The 24,928-nt window shown below is 44.6% G+C and overlaps 2 protein-coding genes across 9 annotated transcripts in view; one reads left to right on the top strand and one right to left on the bottom strand.

The window, feature by feature from the left end:
- Positions 1 to 162: 162 nt before the first annotated feature.
- Positions 163 to 24,545, bottom strand: ZSWIM7 (zinc finger SWIM-type containing 7). Of its 6 annotated transcripts, none has more exons than XM_030923292.1 (7): positions 24,354 to 24,491; positions 22,034 to 22,196; positions 18,215 to 18,236; positions 10,718 to 10,820; positions 2,238 to 2,342; positions 477 to 596; positions 163 to 346 (listed from the first exon to the last, which is right to left on the bottom strand). In XM_030923292.1, exons 2-6 carry the CDS (start codon positions 22,182 to 22,184, stop codon positions 480 to 482), a joined length of 498 nt encoding a protein of 165 aa, XP_030779152.1. In that variant the 5' UTR covers positions 22,185 to 22,196; positions 24,354 to 24,491; the 3' UTR covers positions 163 to 346; positions 477 to 479. The 6 variants fall into 6 exon arrangements, with proteins under 6 accessions (XP_030779152.1, XP_030779153.1, XP_030779154.1 ...); XM_030923293.1 differs by having other exon boundaries at positions 22,034 to 22,217; positions 24,354 to 24,480; XM_030923294.1 differs by having other exon boundaries at positions 24,338 to 24,399.
- Positions 24,215 to 24,928, top strand: part of TTC19 (tetratricopeptide repeat domain 19) — a 49,439-nt gene continuing 48,725 nt past the window's right edge. The window contains exon 1 of one of the 3 annotated variants that reach the window (XM_010387745.2): positions 24,215 to 24,866. In XM_010387745.2, coding sequence (XP_010386047.1) covers positions 24,683 to 24,866 — 184 coding nt within the window. In that variant the 5' untranslated portion in view covers positions 24,215 to 24,682. The remainder of the gene's footprint in view (positions 24,867 to 24,928) is intronic. The other 2 variants (XM_010387746.2, XM_010387747.2) reach the window with 2 other exon arrangements.

Genomic DNA, 24,928 nt, shown 5'->3' with positions numbered 1-24,928 from the left:
GTGGCGGGCGCCTGTAGTCCCAGCTACTCGGGAGGCTGAGGCAGGAGAATGGCGTGAACCTGGGAGGCGGAGCTTGCAGTGAGCTGAGATCATGCCACTGTACTCCAGCCTGGGTAGCAGAATAAGACTCCGTCTTAAAAAAAAAAAAAAAAGGCTAAATAATGTGGACACAACATGATATTAGGCTTTATTTGAATTTAAAATCTTGATTCCATCCAGGGACATTTTTTACCGAAGCACCTCAGAGACTGGCTCAGGGTTTTTCTTCAGAAGACTGTACAGGGCTTCTAATCATACGCAAACCCTCCACAGCCCACGGCTCCAACCCATAGCACCTCCTGCAGTCCTGGAGGGAAAAGGGACAGTAACATGGAGTGTCTGAAGATCTATTTCACCTCTTTCCCTTGTGAATCATGACATTTTAAATGCATTTCTTGACAGGATTCTATTTTGAAAGAAGGATGCTCAATCTGTACCTTTTATGCTTCTTGTTTCTTCTCCATCAATAATATGTCAGTCAACTGCTTGTCGGAGACACTTAGCTGCTGACAAGTCCTCATAACCTGACTAAGGTAAACTGCCAAGAGATGCTTGCACTGGAATATAAAACACACACACCTATTAGAAATAGGCAGGGCCGGGGCTGGCCAGTCTAACCAAGATTTCTCATTACCATCTTATTTGGCAGGAAAAGACTAGAGCACACAGATTACAAGGTCTCTAACTGATTATCTAAAAAGTGCGGACAGGCCGGGCATGGTGGCTCATGCCTGTCATCCCAGCACTTTGGGAGGCTGAGGCATGCGGATGGATCACTTGAGGTCAGGAGTTCAAGACCAGCCGGGCTGATGTGGCAAAACCCCACCTCCACTAAAAATACAAAAATTAGCTGGGTGTGGTGGTGCACGCCTGTAATTCCAGATACTCAGGGGGCTGAGGCATGAGAATCGCTTCAACCCAGGAGGTGGATGTTGCAGTGAGCCGAGATCACGCCACTGCACTACAGCCTGGGCAACAGAGCCAGACTCCGTCTCAAAAAATAAATAAATAAAAACTGCAGATAAAGATGATGAGACAGGTGTATTCTCTTTAGAAATCAGAGTGGACAAAGACTTACTTTGCCTGCTGCTTTGGAAAACGGCTTAGATCCATCAGGCACAAGGTATGTAACCCATGGTGAAAACCAAGACTAGCTGCGCTCCTCACTTTAGTCCTAAGTGATATTTCTTCCTTGCCTTCAGAAAGCTGTCACAGCAATGGTTAACATTCCTTGAGGCACTATGCTGTGAAGTGCTTCTCACAGATTACCTCACTGAAATCTGACAGCTCCCTAGGAAGACAGGTATTGTACCCACATGCTCATCAGAGTCTCTAGGCTACTCTCTTAGCTACTGTGTTATACTTCTGGGGTTGAGGGGCGGGGAATAGTGGCGAAACTCTTGCATATATTGGCCCGTACATGCTTCTGGGGAGATGGTTATGTTGCAGCTGATGTCAGAGAACACAGCTTTAGATCTTGAAGGGGCCCTGGTTCAATCCTGTCTCTTGCAGTTGAGATAAACTTCCGGCACATCAGTTATGAATGTGGCCTCTTGTACAATGGTATACCCAACTTGCCAGCCAGGTCCCAAGATGTTTAAGAAGTTAACAGTGTAAAAGAAGGGAAGAATGGAGTGGACACCATTATTTGCTTCTTTGGCAAGACTTAAAAAATAGCTGCCTGCTTTCAGGAAGGTAGCGTTTTTCCCTTTGGAATAAGGTGTGTATGATTATGTCCCGTTTCTGGTTCATGGTCTGGACTCTGATGAAATTGGCAAAGGCTTAAAGGAATAGCTGAAGGTACTCATGCCCCATGTGAAGGTCAAGTGTGGTGTCAGGCTGTCTTACAGGTAGTGCAAAGATATACGACATGGCTGCAGGTAGGATATGCAAAGTTGCCAACATCGAATTTCAGTTCATATTTTTATGGGGCCATCTAATTCCCCTTTTTTTCCTTCTCAAAGCTTCACTCATGATCTTTTAAATAAAAATTCAGGAAATTGATGTAGTTCTAAAAATGACATTGCATTTTGAGAGGCTAAACCCCTAAGAGATGACTAACTGAAGTCAAGGACAAAAAGCTACCATTTGTTTCAACATGTAGTAAGATTCCCATTTTGTAGAACAGTTAAACCACAAAGTAAGGCCAATTTCTCTCTACATTCAACTACAGTGGGAAGAGCCTTCCCCATCCTCACCAGGATGCTGTCACTCTTCCGTAGCACTGAGAAGGCAAATGCAGGACATGAACAGTAATGACAAGAAGCCAAACATGTGTATGTTTTACCAGAACTTCCAAGTACCTACAAAGAAAGGATAGATGGGATCAGACCTCAGAAGATGTGCTGGAAAAACCACCTCTTTCCCTTTTTATCTATGTAGACTCAGAGTTGCTCTGCAAATTGCACTGAGAAGAACTGCAGTTATGTTTTACATCAAAGAGGAAACAAATTCTCTTCCTCCAGCGTGCAGACTCTCCCTTCCTCACCTCTCACCTTTAGGACTTCATATAAAGGAACTGAAGAGTTTCAGATTAGTTCAACCAACCACATAGACCATTCTCTTCCGACGCCTAGTGGTTCATGGGGCCCACTCTATGGGCTGACTGTAAGAAGGAAGTGGAGGGGCAATCTCTCATCTACATTTTATTGTGGGGGTTCTTAACCTTTGGTATTGCACAGCAGGTGTGTAAATTTCTAAAGCTTCCTACATACCTAAAGAGAGAGTAAAAACAGGCAAAGCATCAGTAGCAGGGCAGGAGTAAGACAGTTCTCAGGCCAGGTGTGGTGGCTCAAGCCTGTAATCTCAGCACTTTGGGAGGTCAAGGTGGGAGGATCACTTGAGACCCAGAGTTCAAGAGCAGCCTGGGCAACATGGTGAGACCTCGTCTCTATTAAAAAAAATTTTTTTTTTAAAGTCAGGTGTAGTGGCACATGCCAGTAGTCCCAGCTACTTGGGAGGCTGAGAGGGGAGGACTGCTTGAGCCTGGGAGGTCAAGGCTGCAGTGAGCTGTGATTGCACCACTGCACTGCAGCCTGGGTGACAAAGACCCCGTCTTTAAAATAAAAATAGGTCACAGAAGAAAAGAAGAAACTGGGAAGAGGCTTTTGAAAAGCATTTGGGAACAGGAGAGCAGAGAGAATAAATAAAGACCCTTGTGAATGGAATGACTCAGCTGTTAAGGATGGAGGTCTCAGGAAAAGAGGCAGGCCCAGATCTGCCTACTCATCTAGCAGGATGGAAGGAGGACCCTGATACATAGTGGGCTGGGAAGAGGCACAGTCTAACAGTCTTGGTGGCGGTCAAGAGGGACAAAAAGGAAAGGTACAGGAAAAACAAGACACATCTGTAGTATGATTGCACAAATTTGTTGGAGAAATCCTTTGTTTTAAAGTCTCTCTACCAGCAGCCAGTCAAAAACTTTTTGTTGAGGTCTTCATTCCTAGAGTTAACTTCCCAACTGGAGGCATAAGATTCTTATTAGTATCTGAGGGAAGCAGAAATGTCCTGAGGGTGATTTTATAATGAATTGCCACTTAGGAATTTGCCACACGGCCTTCAAAGCACTTTTAGGTTCTCAGATGGCAATCTAAATGAAAAAGCAAGGACTTTTAAATTTTTTTTGAATTACAATGTTAGCACTCCTAGGATTCTTTAACCTTTCTTACCCACAGAGAATGAAGCTACAGGTGTGGTCTGACTGCGAGAACAAACAGCAGGTTCCAGTGCTGCGCTTTTGTCGCATTTTCAGCGGTTCATATAATGCAGTTATCCCACTACAGCTTTTATTAACATTTTTTTTTAAATTTTTTTTTGGAGACAGGGTCTTGTTCTGTCATCCAGGCTGGAGTACAGTGGCGTGATCATAGCTCATTGCAATCTTGAATTTCTCGGCTAAAGTGATCCTCCCACCTCAGTGTCCTGAGTATAGGCAGGAGTACTGGTGTGTACCACCACACTATGCTAATTTTAAACATTTTTTGCAGAGATGGGGTCTTGCTATGTTGTCCAGGCTGGACTTGAACTGCTGGGCTTAAGTGATCCTCCCACCTTGGCCTCCCAAAGCACTGGGATTACAGGCATGAGCTACCACAGCCAGCCTCAGTATGGTTTTTTGACGCAGTCAGAATTCCTTCGGAGTTTTTAGGTTATCAGATATGGCCAATGATTGGGTAAGAAGATACCTACTAAACACATTCAAGATTTCAGTTCAGGCCAGGCACAGTGGCTTATGTCTGTAATTTCAGCACTTTGGGAGGCCGAGGTGGGAGGATCATGAGCTCAGGAGTTCAAGACCAGCCTGGTCAATACGGTGAAATCCCGTCTCTACTAAAAATATGAAAACTGGCTGAGCATGGTGGCAGGTGCCTGTAATCCCAGCTACTCGGGAGGCTGAGGCAGGAGAATCGCTTGAACCCAGGAGGCGGAGGCTGCAGTGGGCCAAGATTGCATCACTGTACTCCAGCCTGGGCAACAGGGCAAGAATCTGTCTCAAAAAAAAAATTTCCGCCCAGTTACAAATTAGGTGTTGAAAAAGCACACCTAGGCCGGGCGCGGTGGCTCAAGCCTGTAATCCCAGCACTTTGGGAGGCCGAGATGGGCGGATCACGAGGTCAGATCGAGACCATCCTGGCTAACACGGTGAAACCCCGTCTCTACTCAAAAAAAATACAAAAAAATTAGCCGGGCAAGGTGGTGGGTGCCTGTGGTCCCAGCTACTCGGGAGGCTGAGGCAGGAGAATGGCGTGAACCCAGGAGGCGGAGCTTGCAGTGAGCTGAGATCCGGCCACTGCACTCCAGCCTGGGCGACAGAGCAAGACTCCGTCTCAAAAAAAAAAAAAAAAGAAAAAAGAAAGAAAAAGCACACCTTGCATATTACCTACCGCAAGGCTCTGACGTGTTATGAACATATCACCTAGACCATTCAGTATCAATGGAGAGATTTCCCCGCATGTATGGAAGCTTACACTGAAGGAGACCATTAAAGCAGATTGTTTTTCACTTAATCCTAAAGAAAAAACCCACAACATCCAGCAGTGACATGTATAATTCTCTTTTTTTTTGAGACAGAATCTCACTTTGTTGCCCAGGCTGGAGTGCAATGACGCAATCTTGGCTCACTGCAACCTCTACCTCCTGGGTTCAAGCCATTCTCCTACCTTAGCCACCTGATTAGTTGGAATTACAGGCATGTGCCACCATGCACGGCTAACTTTTGTATTTTTAGTAGAGACAGGGTTTTGCCAGGTTGGCCAGGCTGGTCTTGAACTCCTGACCTCAGGTGAACACCCGCTTCAGCCTCCCAAACTGCTAGGATTCCAAGCATGAGCCATCACTCCCAGCCTATAATTCTTGGGTGTCCAAACTATAACCAATGAATAAAACTTTAGGTTTCTTCTCCCTTTAGTTATCTCATCTCTTCTCTGTAGATTTAAACTTAAGCAAGCAGAAGCCTCTGGGATTCTATACTGACTAGAATAATTCACTGCTTCCTTCTTTTTTTTTTCTTTTGAGACGGAATCTCGCTTTGTCGCCCAGGCTGGAGTGCAGTGGCGCAATCTCGGCTCACGGCAAGCTCCGCCTCCCAGGTTCACGCCATTCTCCTGCCTCAGCCTCCCAAGTAGCTGGGACTACAGGCGCCCGCCACCACGCCCAGCTAATTTTTTTGTACTTTTAGTAGAGACGGGGTTTCACCGTGTTAGCCAGGATGGTCTTGATCTCCTGACCTCGTGATCCGCCCATCTCGGCCTCCCAAAGTGCTGGGATTACAGGAGTGAGTTCACTGCTTCCTTCTTATTGCGAGTCCCCCGTCCATCATAATGCTTCCTAGATCATGCTGAATAAATGCCCGGTGACTTGAGATGGGGAGAAATTCTACAGAGGTTTCCTTGCCTGAACCTTTCAAGGGCTAAGACTCAAAGTAAAATGTTCAACTGCCGGTCGGGCGCGGTGGCTCACGCCTATAATCCCAGCACTTTGGGAGGCCAAGACGGGCGGATCACGAGGTCAGGAGACAGAGACCATCCTGGCTAACACGGTGAAACCCCATCTCTACTAAAATACAAAAAAAATTAGCCGGGCGTGGTGGCGGGCGCCTGTAGTCCCAGCTACTCGGGAGGCTGAGGCAGGAGAATGACGTGAACTCGGGAGGCGGAGCTTGCAGTGAGCAGAGATCGCGCCACTGCATTCCAGCCTGGGCGGCAGAGCAAGACTCCGTCTCAAAAAAAAAAAAAAAAAGTTCAACTGCCTAAAGCAATAAACACTAAAAGAGGTTAAATTTTGAATTTGCTTTTTGCTTATCTAGCAGTAGACAACTAATGAACCCTATAATCAGGCAAAATCTGAGTTAGAAACATTTAGAACTGGAAATTGACCTTAAGGATAACATAATTCAATTCCTTCACCCTTCAGTGAAAAAACAACTTCCTCTTACAGGAATTGCTCCTAGTTTTCCTGCTTATAGTCTGGAATGTTTATCCCCAGAAGGAGAAAGCTTTTTAAAAAAGGAACATGCTGGAAAGAGGATACTCAGACCATGGCTGACTGAACTTGTAGGAACCTCACTTGGAGGTGGTTTCTACTATGGTTCTACTGTGGTTTCAGTTAGGTCACCAGGAGAGGTGACCCATGTACGAGGTCATCCATTCATGGGTACAGTTTTATGACTGCTCCAAGCCTCTTAGGACACTCCACAGTGTCTCTGTTGTTGTTCCTTGTGTTTGGTGCTTCTCTCTGAAAACAGGATTATACATTCCTGTCCTGTTGAATACAGGCAGGCCATGTGACCGGCTTTAGTAAAATCTGAGTAGCCAAGCAGAAAATGTTAAAAATTGTGTACCAAGTTTTCCTTTTTCTTTTTGAGATTCACAGTGTTCCAGATATGGGCTGCTTCACTCACTGGGATCCCTGCATGAAGCTGTTTTGGAATAGAGCTACAACTGACTCCTGGTGGATACACAGCATGAATGAGATCTAAAACTTTGTTTTTGTAAGCCTTTCAGATTTGGGGTCCTTGTTACCACAGCATAACTTAGCCTCTCCTGACTGAAATATCCCCCTTCTTAAGTGAACCAAAAAAGTATAAAAAGTGGCCAGGCGTGGAGGCTCAGGCCTGTAATCCCAACACTTTGGAAAGCAAAGGTGGTGGATCACCTGAGGTCAGGAGTTCCAGACCAGCCTGGCCAACATGGTGAAACTCCGTCTCTACTAAAAATACAAAAATCAGCCAGGCATGGTAGCGCACACCTGTAAGCCCAGCTACTCAGGAGGCTGAGGCAGGAGAATTGCTTGAACCAAGGAGGCAGAGGTTGCCGTGAGCCAACCATGCCATTGCATTCCAGCCTGGGCAACAGAGCAAGACACCGCCTCAAAAAAAAAAAAAAAAAAAGTATAGAAAACAACTCAGGTGTCAGCAACATAACAATGACTTTAGAATTTTTTCACAATAGGCCGGGCGCGGTGGCTCAAGCCTGTAATCCCAGCACTTTGGGAGGCTGAGGCGGGCGGATCACAAGGTCAGGAGATCGAGACCATCCTGGCTAACACGGTGAAACCCCGTCTCTACTAAAAAATACAAAAAACTAGCCGGGCGAGGTGGCGGGCGCCTGTAGTCCCAGCTACTTGGGAGGCTGAGGCAGGAGAATGGCGTGAACCCGGGAGGCGGAGCTTGCAGTGAGCTGAGATCCGGCCACTGCACTCCAGCTTGGGTGACAGAGCGAGACTCCGTCTCAAAAAAAAAAAAAAAAAGAATTTTTTCACATTACATCTGGAGAACAGTAATATTAGAGTTGACCTACGGGATGGAGATTGACCTATGAAAAGATAACTAGCTGGGCATTGAGGCGGTATGTGACTCAACTTTTATCATCTCATAGAACTCCTGAATTCAGCCAAATTCTTACTACATTACCATACAATGCAACCATTAAGGTTAATTTGAGGGTGTATAAGATTTCTGCAGCTTCATTTAATTCAAAGTCCAAGATGACAGTCACCATTCTTGGAAGTTAGCATTTTATAATTAATAAAGCAATATAATATATACCAGATGTGAACGACAAAAACTAAACAAATGACTTAAGTTACTGTGGACCAATGGGAAGAACAAAAAGTCAGCAGTAATTAAAATATTTCAAACAAAAGTCTGCTTGCCCAGGTCAAGTGTTGTGCCCATAATGGAATCAAGACCATATATCCCAAACTAAAGCAAAGTGAAAAACCTGAAGGTCCCTCTAATTTCGGGTATTTTAGCTACCTAAAAACCAAAAATAAAAACACCAGGAAAGGGGACAGACACACCTCCTCAGGTACAAACTGCAAATTCAGTGACTTTGATTATTAATCTCTAATATCTCCATGAGAAAATTCATCTAATAGGCAGTCTCTTGAGTAGGCCAATACCATCCAAAAGTTTTTTTTTTTTTTTTTTTTTTTGAGATGGAGTTCTGCTCTTGTCACCCAGGCTGGAGTGCAATGGTGAGATCTTGGCTCACTGCAACCTCCTTCTCCCGAGTTCAAGTGATTCTCCTGCCTCAACCTCCCGAGTAGCTGGAATTACAGGTGCCCGCCACCACACCCAGTTAATTTTTGTATTTTTAGTAGACACGGGGTTTCACCATGTTGGCAAGCTGGTTTTAAACTCCTGACCTCAGGTGATCCACCTGCCTCGCCCTCCCAAAGTGCTGGGATTACAGGTGTAAGCCACCGCGCCTGTCCATCCGAAAGTTTTAAACACAGCAACCAACACTAATTACCATATTTTCCTTAATGCAGAAATGCATGAAGATTTTACCAGATCCGTGTGAGGAAGGGCAAGTTAATTCACTCAGCAAAGGCATCTTTGCCCAAGCAGGCTTTGCTCAAGCCATTCACTCCCTAAGACCACTCACACGATCTTTCAATGAGAGTTAACCAATATGGTCTCAGCTCTGAGAAGATAACTGTAAATAAACCAGAATTCAAACTCTGAAAATTTTACCCTTTTCTGGTCTCAGTAAGGCCTGGATTACATACAAGAGCTGATGGCTTTTAGACAGACACAAGACACATGGCTTCCAAGACAGACATAAAATTTTGGACACCACTGCCCATATTTTCATTTCATTCATGATTTCCTTCCTTCAATCGCAGCTGCACTTACCACTGTGTCTCATATAGCTAAACTGGGGTTGGGTGGTTCAGGGTAAGGGTCAGGTGTTTGGAGTCTGGTTCCCTGTGTATATAGTCTTTATTCATGTCTCATAAGACAGGCAGTGTGGGGTAGCCAGATGTGACTGTTACTTTACTTTTCTGCATTTCCGTTTCCTGCAAAAGAAATAAACTTGCTGGGTTTCTGCAGAGATGGGTCTTACTATGTTGCCCGGGTCAACAGAGGGCTGAGATTACAGGCGTGAGCCACCATGCCAGGTAAGCAGACTTCTACACAATGCTATTAGGTACAGTTAGTAGGTATTTATCTTATTATTATTATTGTTTTGAGACGGAGTTTCACTCTTGTTGTGTAAGCTGGAGTACAGTGGCATGATCTCGGCTCACTGCAACCTCTGCCTACCAGGTTCAAGCCATTCTCCTCTCAGCCTCCCAAGTAGCTGGGATTGCAGGTGTGTGCCACCACACCCAGCTGATTTTTTGTATTTTTAGTAGAAAGGAGGTTTCACCATGTTAGCCAGGATGGTCTTGAACTCCTGACCTCAGGTGATCCGCTTGCCTTGGCCTTCCAAAGTGCTGGGATTACAGGCGTGAGCCACCACACCCAGCCATCTTATTTTAGTTACAAAAATGTCTGGAGGATTTTGTTAAGTGAAACTATGCTAAGTGAAATAAGCTAGGTATAGAATGATAAATACCACATGATCTCACTTATATGTGGAATCTAAAAAAAGCTGAACTCATAGGCTGGGTGCAGTGGCTCATGCCTGTGATCCCAGCATTTTGGGAGGCGGACAGGGGAGGACTGCTTGAGACCAGGAGTTCAAGACCAGCTTGGGCAATACAGCAAGACCCTGTCTTTATTTAAAACAACAACAAAAAAGTTGAACTCATAGAAGAAGAAATAGTGGTTACCAGGGGCCTTGGGGTGGGGGAGGAAGGGGAAGATATTAATCAAAGGGTATAAAATTTCAGTTAGGAGAAATAAGTTCAGGGTATCTATGGTACAACATGGTGAATATATTTAATAACAAAGTATTGGTGGGGATGGTGCTCATGTCTGTAATCCCAATACTTTGAGAGGCCAAGGTGGGAGAATCGCTTGAGCCTAGGAGTTTGAGACCAGCCTGGGCAACAGAGTGAGACCCTGTCTCTATAAAAACAAAGAAATAAAAGACTGAAGTACTGTAAATTTGAAGATTGCTAAGATAGTGGATTTTAAGTGATCTCACCACAAAAAAATAAGTATGTAAGGTATTAGATACGTTATTTAGCTTGATTCAGTTATTCTATAAGGTATCCATATATCAAAACATCACATTATATGCCATGAATATAGACAATTTCTGTCAGTTAAAAGTAAATAAACATTTTTAAGAATTATCAATTTGTTAATTTTACCAAGTTGGGGCAAAAGCTTTTTAACAGTCCAGGAAATATTTAAAGCTAGTCACCAGCTTCTACAGAGATGAAGAAAACATTTTGTCTTAAGGGGTTTCTGTAGGGATCACCCCGATCTGTGGACTTCTACCTGGTAAGCATGCCTTCCACTGGGTGATGAGATTAAGGTGATGGACTGTCGATCAACTAGGTCCAAGGCCTGGGTGGCTGATGAGCCAAAGAGAAACTTCAGCCTGTGAAATACAAACGCTTCAGATTAGAAGGCCTGATTCTCAAAGTTACCTCAGTAACTTGACCCAAAGGATCACTAGCCTTAGCGTTTTTTAAAAATTCATTTTAATTTTGAAAAAAGGAAAATAATACAGCAAAACCCATGGACCCATTCACTCCCCAGAATTAATGTTAATATCTTCTGTACTTACTTGAGATCTTCTTGTATTTTATATATGTATGTGTATGTATTTTACATATATATTATATATATATATAATACCTACATCTACATCTACATCTACACATATATATATATATAGATTTTTTTTGAGATAGAGTTTCACTCTTGCTGCCCGGGCTGGAGTGCAATGGCGCAATCTCAGCTCACTGCAACCTCCGCCTCCCGGGTTCAAGCGATTTTCCTGCCTTAGCCTCCCAAGTAGCTGGGATTGCAGGCATGTGCCACCACGCCTGGCTAATTTTCTATTTTTAGTAGAGACGGGGTTTCTCCATGTTGGTCAGGCTGCTCTCAAACTCCAGACCTCAGGTGATCTGCCCGCCTTGGCCTCCCAAAGTGCTGGGATTACAGGTGTGAGCCACAGTGGCCAGCCTGTATTATATTTTTAATACAGGGAATACACTGTTAGTGATAAAGAAGACCTCTTTATACTTCTTTGTAGTGCTTCCTGTACTTCTTCCTACCTTCCCCTTATCCCCCAGGCAACCACATGCATTTGTTGGTTTCCTTCCTGTTAATGTGTTCATATTAAATATTACACGTAAAACATATGTATGCACACATACATAATAAACACATGCGCATACATGTATGCATATACATATACGATATTGTTTTAAAACATAAAAGATATATTATAGGCTTCTTTTTACTGTTCCTGAAATAGCTCATGAAAAATAAAAGAAAATATAAAATATCATAGACTTCTTTTGGCAACTAGCATTTTTCTACTCAATGCATTTTTGAAAATGAGGAATGTTTGACAAACATCTGTTTTTACTTTACCTTTGAATAATATTCCATTATATGTACACACTGAATTTTATTTAAGTACCCTATGTATGGACATTCTGTGTCCATTTTATACTATTATAAATAATACTCAATTATCCCCATACGTATCCCTTGGCATATATCTCTGAAAATCCTCCTTTAGTTTATGTAACTAAAGGATATGTTCATTTTTCAACTTTAATAGATATTGCCAATAGCTCTCCAAAGTGGAAACAGGGCCAGGTGTGGTGGCTCATGCCTGTAATCCCAGCATTTTGGAAGCCTGAGGCAAGAGGATCGCTTGAGTCCAGGAGTTCAAGACCAGCATGAGCATGTAGCAACACCCCATCTCTAAAGAAAAAGAAAAAAAACTAAAACACATAAAATAGTGAAAACAGCACTCCCACCAGCGCTGCATAAGACTTCTATTTTCTCAGGCCGGGCGCGGTGGCTCATGCCTGTAATCCTAGCACTTTGGGAGGCTGAGGCGGACAGATCACCAGAGGTCAGGAAATCGAGACCATCCTGGCTAACATGGTGAAACCCCGTCTCTACTAAAAATACAAAATATTAGCCAGGCGTGGTGGCACATGCCTGTAGTCCCAGCTACTCAGGAGGTTGAGGCAGGGGAATCACTTGAACCCGGGAGGCGGAGGTTGCAGTGAGCCGAGATCGCGCCATTGCACTCTAGCCCAGGTGACAGAGCAAGATTCCGTCTCAAAAAACAAACAAACAAAAAAAACAGACAGAAAAACCAGACTTCTATTTTCTCCATATCCCCACTAACACCAGTATTATCACGCTTTTTTATGTTTGTCCATCTGAAGATATTAAATGTGTACTTTTTGGATTAGTAATAAGGCTCTCCAACTGTTAAATGATATACAGGAAAAAATTTTTATATGTGAGAAAATTCTTATATTAAGTGAGAAAGATTGGAAACAAAATTATATTTTAGGAACTCTCAAGCATTGTTAACTTTCTTAAAGGAAAGCTACAATTATGTCAAAATTAAAAGTTTATTATTATTTTTTTTCTTGAGATGGAGTCTCACTCTGTTGTCCAGGCTGGAGAGCAGTGGCACAATCTCGTCTCACTGCAACTTCCGCCTCCTGGGTTCAAGAGATTCTCCTGCCCCAGCCTCCCGAATAGCTGGGATTACAGGTGCAGGTCACCATGCCCAGGTAATTTTTGTATTTTTTTTTTTTTTTTGAGACGGAGTCTCGCTCTGTCACCCAGGCTGGAGTGCTATGGCTGGATCTCAGCTCACTGCAAGCTCCGCCTCCCGGGTTCACGCCATTCTCCTGTCTCAGCCTCCCGGGTAGCTGGGACTACAGGCGCCGCCACGTCGCCCGGCTAGTTTTTTGTATTTTTTTAGTAGAGACGGGGTTTCACCGTGTTAGCCAGGATGGTCTCGATCTCCTGACCTCATGATCCGCCCGTCTCGGCCTCCCAAAGTGCTGGGATTACAGGCTTGAGCCACCGCGCCCGGCCAATTTTTGTATTTTTTTTAGTAGAGATGGGCTTTTGCCATGTCTCAAACTCCTGACGCCTAGGCCTCCCAAAAGTACTAGGGTTACAGGCGTGAGCCACCATGTCCGGACTTTTTTGTTTTGTTTTGTTTTGTTTTTTGAGACAAGGTCTCTCTCTGTCATCCAGGCAGACTGGATTCCAGTGGTGCAATCATGGCTCACTGCAGCCTGAACCCCCTGGGCTCAAGTGATCCTCCCACCACCTCAGCCTCCCTAGCAGCCGGGACTACAGGTATACACCACCACACCCAGCTAATTTTTTGATTTTGTAGAGACAGTCTCCCTGTGCTGCCTAAGCTGATCTCAAACTCTTGGCCCCAAGTGATCCTCAAGCTTCAGCCTGCCAAAATACTGTTATTACAGGCGTGATGCACCACGCCTGGCCAAAATTTAATTTTTGGAAAAGGCAGTAAACCAAAATTTAAGTTTATAAAAGGCAGTAAAACCAAAATTTAACTTTATCTAGTTTATAAAAATAACCCACACTTAGGCCAGGTGCAGTAGTTCATGCCTGTAATCCCAGCACTTTGGGTGGCCAAGGAGGGAGGATCACAAGGTCAGGAGTTCGAGATCAGCCTGGCCAATATGGTGAAACCCCATCTCTACTAAAAATACAAAAATTTTAAAACATACATATTCTGGGTCAAATAATATGTATGTTTTTTTTGTTTAAAAATAAAAACATTTAAAAGTGATTATTACTGGGTGGTATGATTATTGATGCTTTTTATAGGTTTTATTTTCCAATAAAAGTTTTTTATAAGTGTGGGTTATTATTATTATTATTTTTGAGTTGGAGTCTCACTCTGTTGCCCAGGCTAGAGTGCAGTGGCACGACTTTGGCTCACTGCAACCTCCACCTCCCAAATTCAAGCGATTCTCCTGCCTCAGCCTCCTGAGTAGCTGGGATTACAGGCGTACACCACCATGACCGGCTAATTTTTGTATTTTTAGTAGAGATGGAGTTTCACCATATTGGCCAGGCTGATCTCGAACTCCTGACCTTGTGATCCTCCCTCCTTGGCCACCCAAAATGCTGGGATTACAGGTATGAGCTACCGCACCTGGTCGAAGTGTGGGTTATTTTTATAAACTAGAAAATAAAATGGCAGAGTTAAACTCAAACTGAAAAGTTAATGTTTTAAAGAACTTATATGGCTTAACACAGAGTAAGACAAACCTAGTAATAAGTCTTCAAAATTAAAATATTCAACTTCTTACTTCATTTTTCAACAAACCAGCCACATATACAACAAATTATTGGGGGAAATAGAAAAGAGCTCTTTGAATTTTTATATTAAACATATGAAGATTTAGTCTACAAAATAACAAAATACAAAACACAATGAAATAGTTTGTTGGGAACCTTACCAATCAATCATGGCAGTTACCTTTAAGGATTTTTTAAGGCCAGGTGTGGTGGCTCATGCCTGTAACCCCAGTACCTCGGGAGGCCGAGGCGGGCGGAACTCCTGACCTCGTCATCCGCCTGTCTCAGTGTGCGCCACCTGTAGTCCCAGCTACCCAGGAGGCTGAGGCAGAAGAATTGCTGAAACCTGGGAGGCAGAGGCTGCAGTGAGCTGAGATGGCACCACTGTACTCCAGCCTGGGCGACAGAGCGAGACAAAAAAAAATGAATTTTTTTAACCTGCTCTGTCCACTTTAATACCTACTGTGAACATCTCTTGAATGCATTAAAGATTTTTCCATATCACTTTTAATGGCTACGAATAATTCTACTGTAAAGATGAATCATTTTTATTCTCCTCAAACTCCATGAATTATTGTTTCTAGGTTTTATTGCTACCACAAACAATACTGGATATTCATTACACTAAGAATATCCTCACTATAAAATCTTTACGCACATCTATAATTAATTCCTGGGTATATGTTCTTCTATGTGGAATTTCTGGGTCAAAGAATATGTATGTTTTAAAGTTTTTATTGCCTGTTACCCTGCAATTTACATTCCTGTTATAAATGATCCCTTTCTCCATATTTCTGTCAACTTCTTTTCTGTGGTCACTAATTTTCTAGATGAAAAGTTATGTTAATTTGTATTTTTGTGGTCACTTGTAAGATTTATCTTTTTCCTCCCAAAGTATTTGGTTATTTGCATCTTTTATTCTTTGCCCTTTTGTTCTTAAAGTAGTACATTTTTTTTCCAGTAACATTTAATTCTTATTAAAAATTTAAGAAATTGGCCGGGCGCGGTGGCTCAAGCCTGTAATCCCAGCACTTTGGGAGGCCGAGACGGGCGGATCACGAGGTCAGGAGATTGAGACCATCCTGGCTAACACGGTGAAACCCCGTCTCTACTAAAAATACAAAAACTAGCCGGGCGAGGTGGCTGGCGCCTGTAGTCCCAGCTACTAGGGAGGCTGAGGCAGGAGAATGGCGTAAACCCAGGAGGCGGAGCTTGCAGTGAGCTGAGATCCGGCCACTGCACTCCAGTCCGGGCGACAGAGCCAGACTCCGCCTCAAAAAAAAAAAAAAAAAAAAAAAAAAAAATTTAAGAAATACAGTAAAGGTTACGGCCCTTCCCTCAATTCTACCTCCTTCCTTGCCCCGAAGAAAAAACAGTGGTAGAGCTTGGTATATATTCTTCAGAACTTTTATTTTTTTAGAGATGAGGTCTCACATCACCCAGGCTGGACTGTAGTGCCACAATCATAGCTCACTGCAGCCTCGAACTTCTGGGTTCAAACAATCCTCCTGGAACGGTTTTTTTTTTTTTTTTTTTTTTTGAGACAGTCTTGCCTCTGTCACCCAGGCTAGAGTGCAATGGCACGATCTCAGCCCACTGCAACCTCCATCTCCTGGGTTCAAGCGATTCTCCTGCCTCAGCCTCCAGAGTAGCCAGGATTACATGTGCTTGTCACCATGCCTGGCTCGTTTTTGTATTTTTAGTAGAGATGGGGTTTCACCATGTTGGTCAGGCTGGTCTCAAACTCCTGACCCCAGGTGATCCACCCGCCTCAGCCTCCCAAAGCATTGGGATTATAGGCGTGAGCCATCGCACCTGGCCAGGACTTTTAAATATAAGTGTATATCAGCAATTAAGTATCACTTATACCTAGGTAGCTTTCACTTTTTTGATCTCTGCAATTTTGAACTAACTGAGCACTCTATTTTATTCTCATTTAAGTAGTCGTATCATCTGCAAATAAATGGTAATTGTCTTTCCTTACAGACAGGTACATTTCTAATTTCTTTTTCATGTGTTAAATAGCTACAATTTTTTTTTTTTTTTTTTTTTTTTTTTTGAGATGGAGTTTCCCTTTTATTGCCCAGACTGGACTGCAATGGAGCGATCTTGGCTCACGGCAACCTCCGCCTCCCGTGTTCAAGCAATTCTCCTGCCTCAGCCTACACAGTAACTGGGATTACAGGCATGCACCACCATGCTTGGCTAATTTTGTATTTGTAATAGTGACAGGGTTTCTCCATGTTGGTCAGGCTGGTCTCGTACTCCCGACCTCAGGTGATCTGTCCGCCTCAGCCTCCCAAAGTGCTGGGATTACAGGCGTGAGCCACTGCACCTGGCCAACAGCCACAATTTTTAAAACAATGTTAAATAAGAGTGGCAAATAGGACAATACTGGATATCATGTTGGCTATTCAATTGAGACAAATTTTTTTTTTTTTTTTTTTTTTTTTTGAGACGGAGTCTCGCTCTGTCACCCAGGCTGGAGTGCAGTGGCCAGATCTCAGCTCACTGCAAGCTCCGCCTCCTGGGTTCACGCCATTCTCCTGCCTCAGCCTCCCGAGTAGCTGGGACTACAGGCGCCCCCACCTCGCCCGGCTAGTTTTTTTTTTGTATTTTTAGTAGAGACGGGGTTTCACTGTGTTAGCCAGGATGGTCTCGATCTCCTGACCTCGTGATCCGCCCATCTCAGCCTCCCAAAGTGCTGGGATTACAGGCTTGAGCCACCGTGCCCGGCCGAGACAAATTTTTAAGAATCATGTCAAGAAAATATTATTCCTAGTTTATAAGAGTATTTTTTATTTTTATTTATTTATTTATTTTTTAGATGGAGTTTTGCTCTTGTTACTTAGGCTGGAGTGCAATGGCATAATCGCAGTGAGATATGCAACCACCACCTCCCGGGTTCAAGCAACTCTCCTGCCTCAGCCTCCCAAGTAGCTGAGATTACAGGTGTGTGCCACCATGTCCCGCTACTTTTGTATTTTTAGTAGAGACAGGGTTTCACCATGTTGGTCAGGCTGAACTCCTGACCTTAAGTGATCCACCCGCCTCACTCTCTCAAAGTGCTGGGATTGCAGGTGTGAGCCATGGTGCCCAGACTTTTATCCTATTTTTAAAAATTTTTGTAGAGATGGGGGTCTCCCTATTTTGCTCAAGCTGGTCTTGAACTCCTGAGCTCAAACAGTCCTCCTGCCTTTGCCTCCCAAAGTGCTGGGATTACATGTGTGAGTCGCAGTGCCTGGTAGTAAGAATATTTTTATTTATCTTTCATTTATTTATTTATTTATGAGACGGAGTCTCACTCTGTCCCCAGGCTGGAGTGCAGTGGCGCGATCTTGGCTCACTGCAACCTCCACCTCCCAGGTTCAAGTGATTCTGCTGCCTCAGCCTCCCGAGGAGCTGGGACTACAGGCGCTTGCACTACACCCGGCTACTTTTTTGTATTTTCAGTAGAGAGGGGTTTCAATCTGTTGGCCAGGATGGTCTTGATCTTTTAACTTTGTGATCCACCTGCCTCAGCCTCCCAAAGTGCTGGGATTACAGGCGTGAGCCACTGTGCCCGGCCAAGAATATTTTTAAAAATCAAGAGTTGATGTTGAAAGGATTTTAACATTAATGGTTAAAAAAATAATCAAACACAACAGTATATGTACTTACGATAACAGATATTCATCAGGAACTGTAAAATGAGAATGGAAAAAAATGTTAATCATATTAAGCCAGTGACCATTGACATAAAAATCTTAAAAAAAAACTATAACTACAAACACTTCTGTGTGTGATGGTCAACTGAACCTATGCATCTGGTTTTACTCCTTCTCCAAACCCCACTAAAACCATAATAAAAGGATTTCTTTTTTCTTCTTTTGAGATGGAGCCTTGTTCTGTTGCCCAGGCTGGAGTGCAATGGTGCAATCTTGGTTCACTGCAACCTCTGCCTCCTGGGTTTAAGCCATTCTCCTGCCTCAGCCTCCCAGGTAGCTGGGACTACAGGCATGCACTACCATGCCCAGCTAATTTTTTTTGGTATTTTTAGTAGATATGGGGTGTCACCATGCTGGCCACGCTGGTCTCAAATACCTGACCTCAAGTGATCCGCCCCCCTTGGCCTCCCAAAGTGCTGAGATTACAGACGTGAGCCACCGCGCCCGGCCAGATTTCTTTTTAAAAGCATGAATTCCGGGCCGGGTGCAGTGGCTCAAGCCTGTAATCCCAGCACTTTGGGAGGCCGAGACGGGCGGATCACGAGGTCAGGAGATCAAGACCATCCTGGCTAACACGGTGAAACCCCGTCTCCACTAAAAAATACAAAAAACTAGCCGGGCGAGGTGGCGGGCGCCTGTAGTCCCAGCTACTCGGGAGGCTGAGGCAGGAGAATGGCGTAAACCCGGGAGGCGGAGCTTGCAGTGAGCTGAGATCCGGCCACTGCACTCCAGCCTGGGCGACAGAGCGAGACTCCGTCTCAAAAATAAAATAAAATAAAATAAAAGCATGAATTCCAAAGGATAAGAAGGACAGGGAGAAACAACAGCTATGATACACTGGAAGCTGATAGAAGAGTAGAAAATGATTTATAAGACCTAAGAAAACTGAATCCTAGGCTAGCAATGGGGAGAGTCAAGCACCAGCCTGAGTTACACTGCAAAATCCACCTCTCCCCTTCCCCAAACCCTAACAAATTGGCACCAAATAGCTTCACTGGGGATGAAGCAGGGATATGAAAATAAGACTCTTTTCAAGTACGTTTGAGAAGTAGTGGCACCCCAGTACCCTCCACAGCTTTAGGTGACTGCCTTTCCCTCATTCTGGCAAAAGACTAGGTTTATCTTCTGGAGAGGTTCAAACATAGGCTATCTGCACTAGGGAAAAATACTAAGTACAGTGAAAGTCAAGGTGTCACACTGAAAACAGGATCTCCTGCTCTCTTCCCTAACATGGCTCCCATAACACAAGCAATCAGGCCTTCGCCCTCCAGCCAGGAGACTGGAAGTCTTCCCTGGGTATATCCCAAGAGAAGTGGGAATGACACTGAAATGGTTTCCCCAACTAAATTGTCTAGTGAGAACAACTATAATGACGTTCATATTCCATATGCCCCTCTACCACCCAGAGCTTCCAAGAAGCTTTTTAGTCTTCCACTCTGAAATATGACTAGACAGCCAAGGGTTACCAGACAACAAAGGAAAAACGAAAACAGAATAAAACAAACAGAAGAAAGTTAGAGGAAAAACTGCAGAAAGGAGAAAATTTTAAACATCTATTAATATTTTGTCATTAGAAAAAAGTTAATGCAATCAGAAAACAGGCACAAAAACAGGCAGAAGACATAATAAGAACAAATAAATCTTCTGAAAAGAAGTTATAAATTAAAAATACATGGTACGTCCCTGTATTTCAGCTACTTGGGAAGCTGAGGCAGTAAGACTGCTTGAAACCAAGAGTCTGGGGCCAGCCTGGGCAATACAGTAAGACCCCGTCTCTCTCTCTCTTTTTTTTTTGAGATGGAGTTTCGCTCTTGTTGCCCAGGCTGGAGTGCGACGACACAATCTTGGCTCACCGCAACCTCCACCTCCTAGGTTCAAGCGATTCTCCTGCCTCAGCCTACAGAGTAGCTGGGATTATAGGCATGTACCACCACGCCCGGCTAATTTTGTATTTTTAGTAAAGACGGGGTTTCATCATGTTGGTCAGGCTGGTCTCGAACTCCCGACCTCAGGTGATCTGCCAGCCTTGGCCTCCCAAAATGCTGGGATTACAGGCATGAGCCACTGTGCCCGGCAAGACCCCATCTCTTAAAAAAAAAAAAAAAAAAGACAGCAGGAATCCAACAGAAAATCTGGAAGATAAAGCTGAAGACAAGTTCCTAGGAAGTAGAGAATATATAAAAGAAACACAGAAGCCACAGTAAGTCAACCAGAAGGACAACAGAGGACATCCAGTAACTTAATTACACAAATACTGGAAAGAACAGAGAAAACAGATGGAGGGAACTCATCAGTCAAATAATTCAAAATTCCCCACAGCTGAAGGACATGAATTTCTAGCTTGAAAGGGCCCACGGTGTGCCCACACTGTGAAGCGAAAAAAACAAACTTTATCGGAAGATTCAGAACACTGGTTATAAAGAAAAGATCATTCAAACTTCCAGAGAAAATAAAGGTCACATACCAAAATCAGGAGTAACACTAGAAGCCAGGAGGTCGAATAATATTTTCAGATGTCTGAAGAAATATTTCCAACAAATAATTCAATACCTAGACAAACAATCACTTAAGTGTGAGGGTAGAAAAAGAACTTTTTCAGCTGGGAGAGATGGTTCACGCCTGTAATCCCAGGACTTTGGGAGGCGGAGGTGGGCAGATCACCTGAGGTTGGGAGTTCAAGATCAGCCTGACCAACATTTAGTATCTCTACTAAGAATACAAAAACTATTAGCCGGGCATGGTGGCGCATGCCTGTAATCCCAGCTACTCGAGAGACTGAGGCAGGAGAATCCCTTGAACCCAGGAGGCGGAGGTTGTGGTGAGCCGAGATCGCGCCATTACACTCCAACCTAGGTGACAAGAGTGAAACTCCGTCTCAAAAAAAAAAAAACAAAAAAAAACCCCACAACTTTTTTAGACATAAAAAGCCTCAAAAAGGGGCCGGTGTGGGGGCTCACAACTATAATCCCAGCACTTTGGGAGCCCAAGGCAGAAGGATCGCTTGAGCCCAGGAGTTCTAGACTAGCCCGGGCAACAAAGGAAGACCCCGTCTCTACAGAAAATAAAATGATCAGCTGGGCGTTAGGTGTGATTGCGCCACTGTACTCTAGGCTGGCGAACAGAGCGAGACCCGGTCTCAAAAAATAGAAAAGAAAGCCTCAAAAAGTACATCTCATGCCCCCCTCTTCAGGAAGCTGGCAGAGTATGTGTGCCATAAAATAAGGTAGTAAGCCTGGGCAACACAGTGAAACCCTGTCTCTACAAAAAATAAAAAAATTAGCTGGGCATGGTGGTACACACCTGTGGTACCAGTTATTCAGGAGCCTGAGACAAGAGGAGCTCTTCAGCTGGGGAAGTTGAGGGAGCAGTGAGCTATGATTGTGCCACTGCACTCCAGCCTGAGTAACAGAGCAAGACCGTGTCTCAGAAAAAAAAAAATTTACATGGGCCGGGTGCGGTAATCCTGGCACTTTGGGAAACCAAGGTAGGTGGATCTCTTGAGCCCCAGAGTTCGAGTCTAGCCTAGGCAACATGGTAAGACCCTGTCTCTACAAAAAAATACAAAAAACTAGCCAGCCGTGGTATTGTGCACCTGCAATCCCAGATACTCACTTGGGAGGCTGAGGTGGGAGGATCATCTGAGGCTAGAAGGTCTAAGGTACAGTGAGCTTTGATCATGCTATTGCACATCAGCCTTGGTGACAGTGAGACTGTCTCAAAAAAAAAAAAAAGGTAGTAAACCAAGAAAAAGAAAACTGTAGGATATACTAACCATAACACCCAACATAGATACAGAGAATTCCCAGATAATAATGGTGAAGAGAGATCTCAGGAAACAGCCAAGAGATTAGCCAGTCCATATTAAGCAAGTCAGAAGGCTCTAGAGATGTCTTCAGGAAGGTGAAACTGATAGCACACTTCATTCATCCGAACATCTTGAGGGGAGATTGAGAACACTAGTAAAGGATGTGAGGTTAAAGTAGGAATAAATATGTAAAAAACTGAACAAGTAAATAAACAAAAACAAGACAGTTATAACTCCAGGGAAATCCAAAAGTTACAAAGAAAACAAAAAGTAATCATAGCTTCCTTCATGGTTCCACTGTGACTAGTTTATATATCATCATACAAGTATAAATTTGGAATCTTGATCTAAAAAAATTACCACTGAAGAATGGGAGTTAGGAAGGGTGTATAACTATACATTAATAGAACAAAGATTTTTGAAAAGACAGAAAACAGGGCTGCTGAAAATAAACATGAATCAACAGCATTGGTCCCTGTGTCTGAACCATGGGTGTCAGGGGCAATGATTATGCCCCCTTCAGGATTGTCAGTGTGTCTTGTGAACCTTCTTGCGGGAGGGAAAAAACCCAAAACTGGCTGGGCACGGTGGCTCCTGCCTGTAATGCCAGCATTTTGGGAGGCTGAGGTGGGTGGATCACAAAGTCAGGAGTTCAAGACCAGGCTGGCCAATATGGTGAAATCCTGTCTCTACTAAAAATACACAAATTAGCTGGGTGTGGTGGCATGCACCTGTAGTCCCAGCTACTTGGAAGGCTGAGGCAGGAGAATCGCTTGAATTCAGGAAGTGGAGGTTGTGGTGAGCCAAAATGGTGCCACTGCACTTCAGCCTGGGAGACAGAGCAACACTCTGCCTAACAACAACCAAAAAAAAAAAACCAAACTACTTTCAATGTATGGATTAATCTATTCAGACACAGAACAGTAGAACAGTTCTGGTGATGATTGTTTAAAGTGACAGTATTCCAAACCCTCAGGCCATCAAATCTTAGAGCCCAGAACAACTGTATAAGCTAACATCAGTTGGCTTTTTTCCCATCTTTTTTGGAATCAAGCATGTTTGAATACCTGGCTGCACTAATCTTTCAAGCACATATACTTAAGTCTCCTTAATTTTGACTGAGATGAGAAAACAAAAGTTGGCTTATTTTTCTCAGTTCCTTAAAAACAGTAACTCAAGATAAACCCTTTCAAAAATGCAGTACAGTACTTTTAAAAGAAAAGACATCCACATTGAATAAGCAGTGGCAGTTTTGGGGCCTAATATGGCTGTTATTTATAAGGTGGCCATTTTTACATCGTAAGAGTAGTTCATTAGTCAATGCATTTTGATTAGATCAAATTTGATTTGATCTTATCCTAGCATACTCTGAACACATCTTGAGTTCAACCCTTCTCAAGTGATTTTGGCGAGCATAGCCAAAGAGCATCCTCTGCTGGTCAGAAAAAAAAATGGTGCTTTCACACTACCCAAATTTACTCCAATGATTGCAATATGCATTTAGGATTTGTGGCTCTCAAAATGCTTTTTTTTTTTTTTTTTTTTTTTTTTTGAGACGGAGTTTCGCTCGTTGCCCAGGCTGGAGTGCAATGGCGCGATCTCGGCTCACAGAAACCTCCGCCTCCCGGGTTCAAGCGATTCTCCTGCCTCAGTCTCCTGAGTAGCTGGAATTACAGGCGCCCGCCACCACGCCCAGCTAATTTTTTGTATTTTTAGTAGAGACGAGGTTTCACCATGCTGGCCAGGCTGGTCTCGAACTGCTGACCTCAGGTAATCCACCTGCCTCAGCCTCCCAAAGTGCTGGGACTACAGGCGTGAGCCACCGCGCCGGGCCTACTTTTTAAAGTGTATGAAAGCATTAACTTTAATGTTAACATCAGAATTTGAGAAAAAGAAGTTTAATAATTCAAAATTTCGTCTAAAATAATCCAGAACTCCACGTTTCTATCACTCACTGTAGGCTCCTGTCCCTTCCACCCCTGGGCGGGAACCCCTCCCAGGGACCCAGCCAGCTCTCAGCACTTCGGTCCCCACTGGCCTACTCGATCCGATGGAGGGGCTCCTGCAACTGCGCTGTACCCTAAATATTTCCTGAATCGATTTGACTTTTACTTGTTCCAATTTCGCTTTTTTTTGGTTGCTTTTTTACGAACAAGAGGTTTAGAAAACCACATGGAAAAAAGGCAAGGCCAGGCCCGGACGCCCCGCCTCCTGCCTCCCGGCCCCGCGGTGCCCGGATGCCGGGCTCGCGCCCACGGCGCAGCTACACACGACCTCAGTCCCGTACTTCGCGCGTTCTCCTGCACCGCCGCGGCCATCTCGCTTAGGAGCTGCTCCACGACCGCTGGCAACACTGCGGCCATCGTGTCGCACGACACGCCCTCCACGACTGGTCGACCGCCGCGACGCTCCAGCTGACGGCTCCTACCCGCGGAGAATTCCTACGCCGGCCGGGGCAGGGCTAGACAGAGTGACGTCGACGCGCGTCATCGCGCGTGCGGACGCAAGGATGTCCTGCTCAGTCGTCAGGGCCCGGCCAATCCAGAGGGCGCTCGCCGCGGGGGCGGGGGCCAGGATCGCGCCTGGCCTGCAGTGCGCAGAGAACGCGGCGGGAGCATGTACCGGCTCCTCAGCCGGAGTCTGGGCGGAGGCCTCCTCCGGGCCGCGGGGCGGCGGTGCCGGGGCTGCTCCGCGAGCCTGCTCCCTGGGCTGGCAGGAGGCCCGGGGCCCGAGGTGCAGGTGCCGCCATCCCGAGTCGCGCCGCACGGCCGGGGCCCAGGCCTGCTGCCGCTGCTGGCAGGTGAGGGGCGCGGGCCGGGCGGGGCCGACCGGGCGGGGACAGGGGCGCGGGCCGGGCCCGAT

The sequence above is a fragment of the Rhinopithecus roxellana genome, chromosome 19 (genome assembly GCF_007565055.1).
Source record: "Rhinopithecus roxellana isolate Shanxi Qingling chromosome 19, ASM756505v1, whole genome shotgun sequence".
Classification (NCBI taxonomy): Eukaryota; Metazoa; Chordata; class Mammalia; order Primates; family Cercopithecidae; genus Rhinopithecus; species Rhinopithecus roxellana.
Note: the sequence above shows the minus strand (reverse complement) of the source record. Positions and strands in the feature narration are given on the sequence as shown.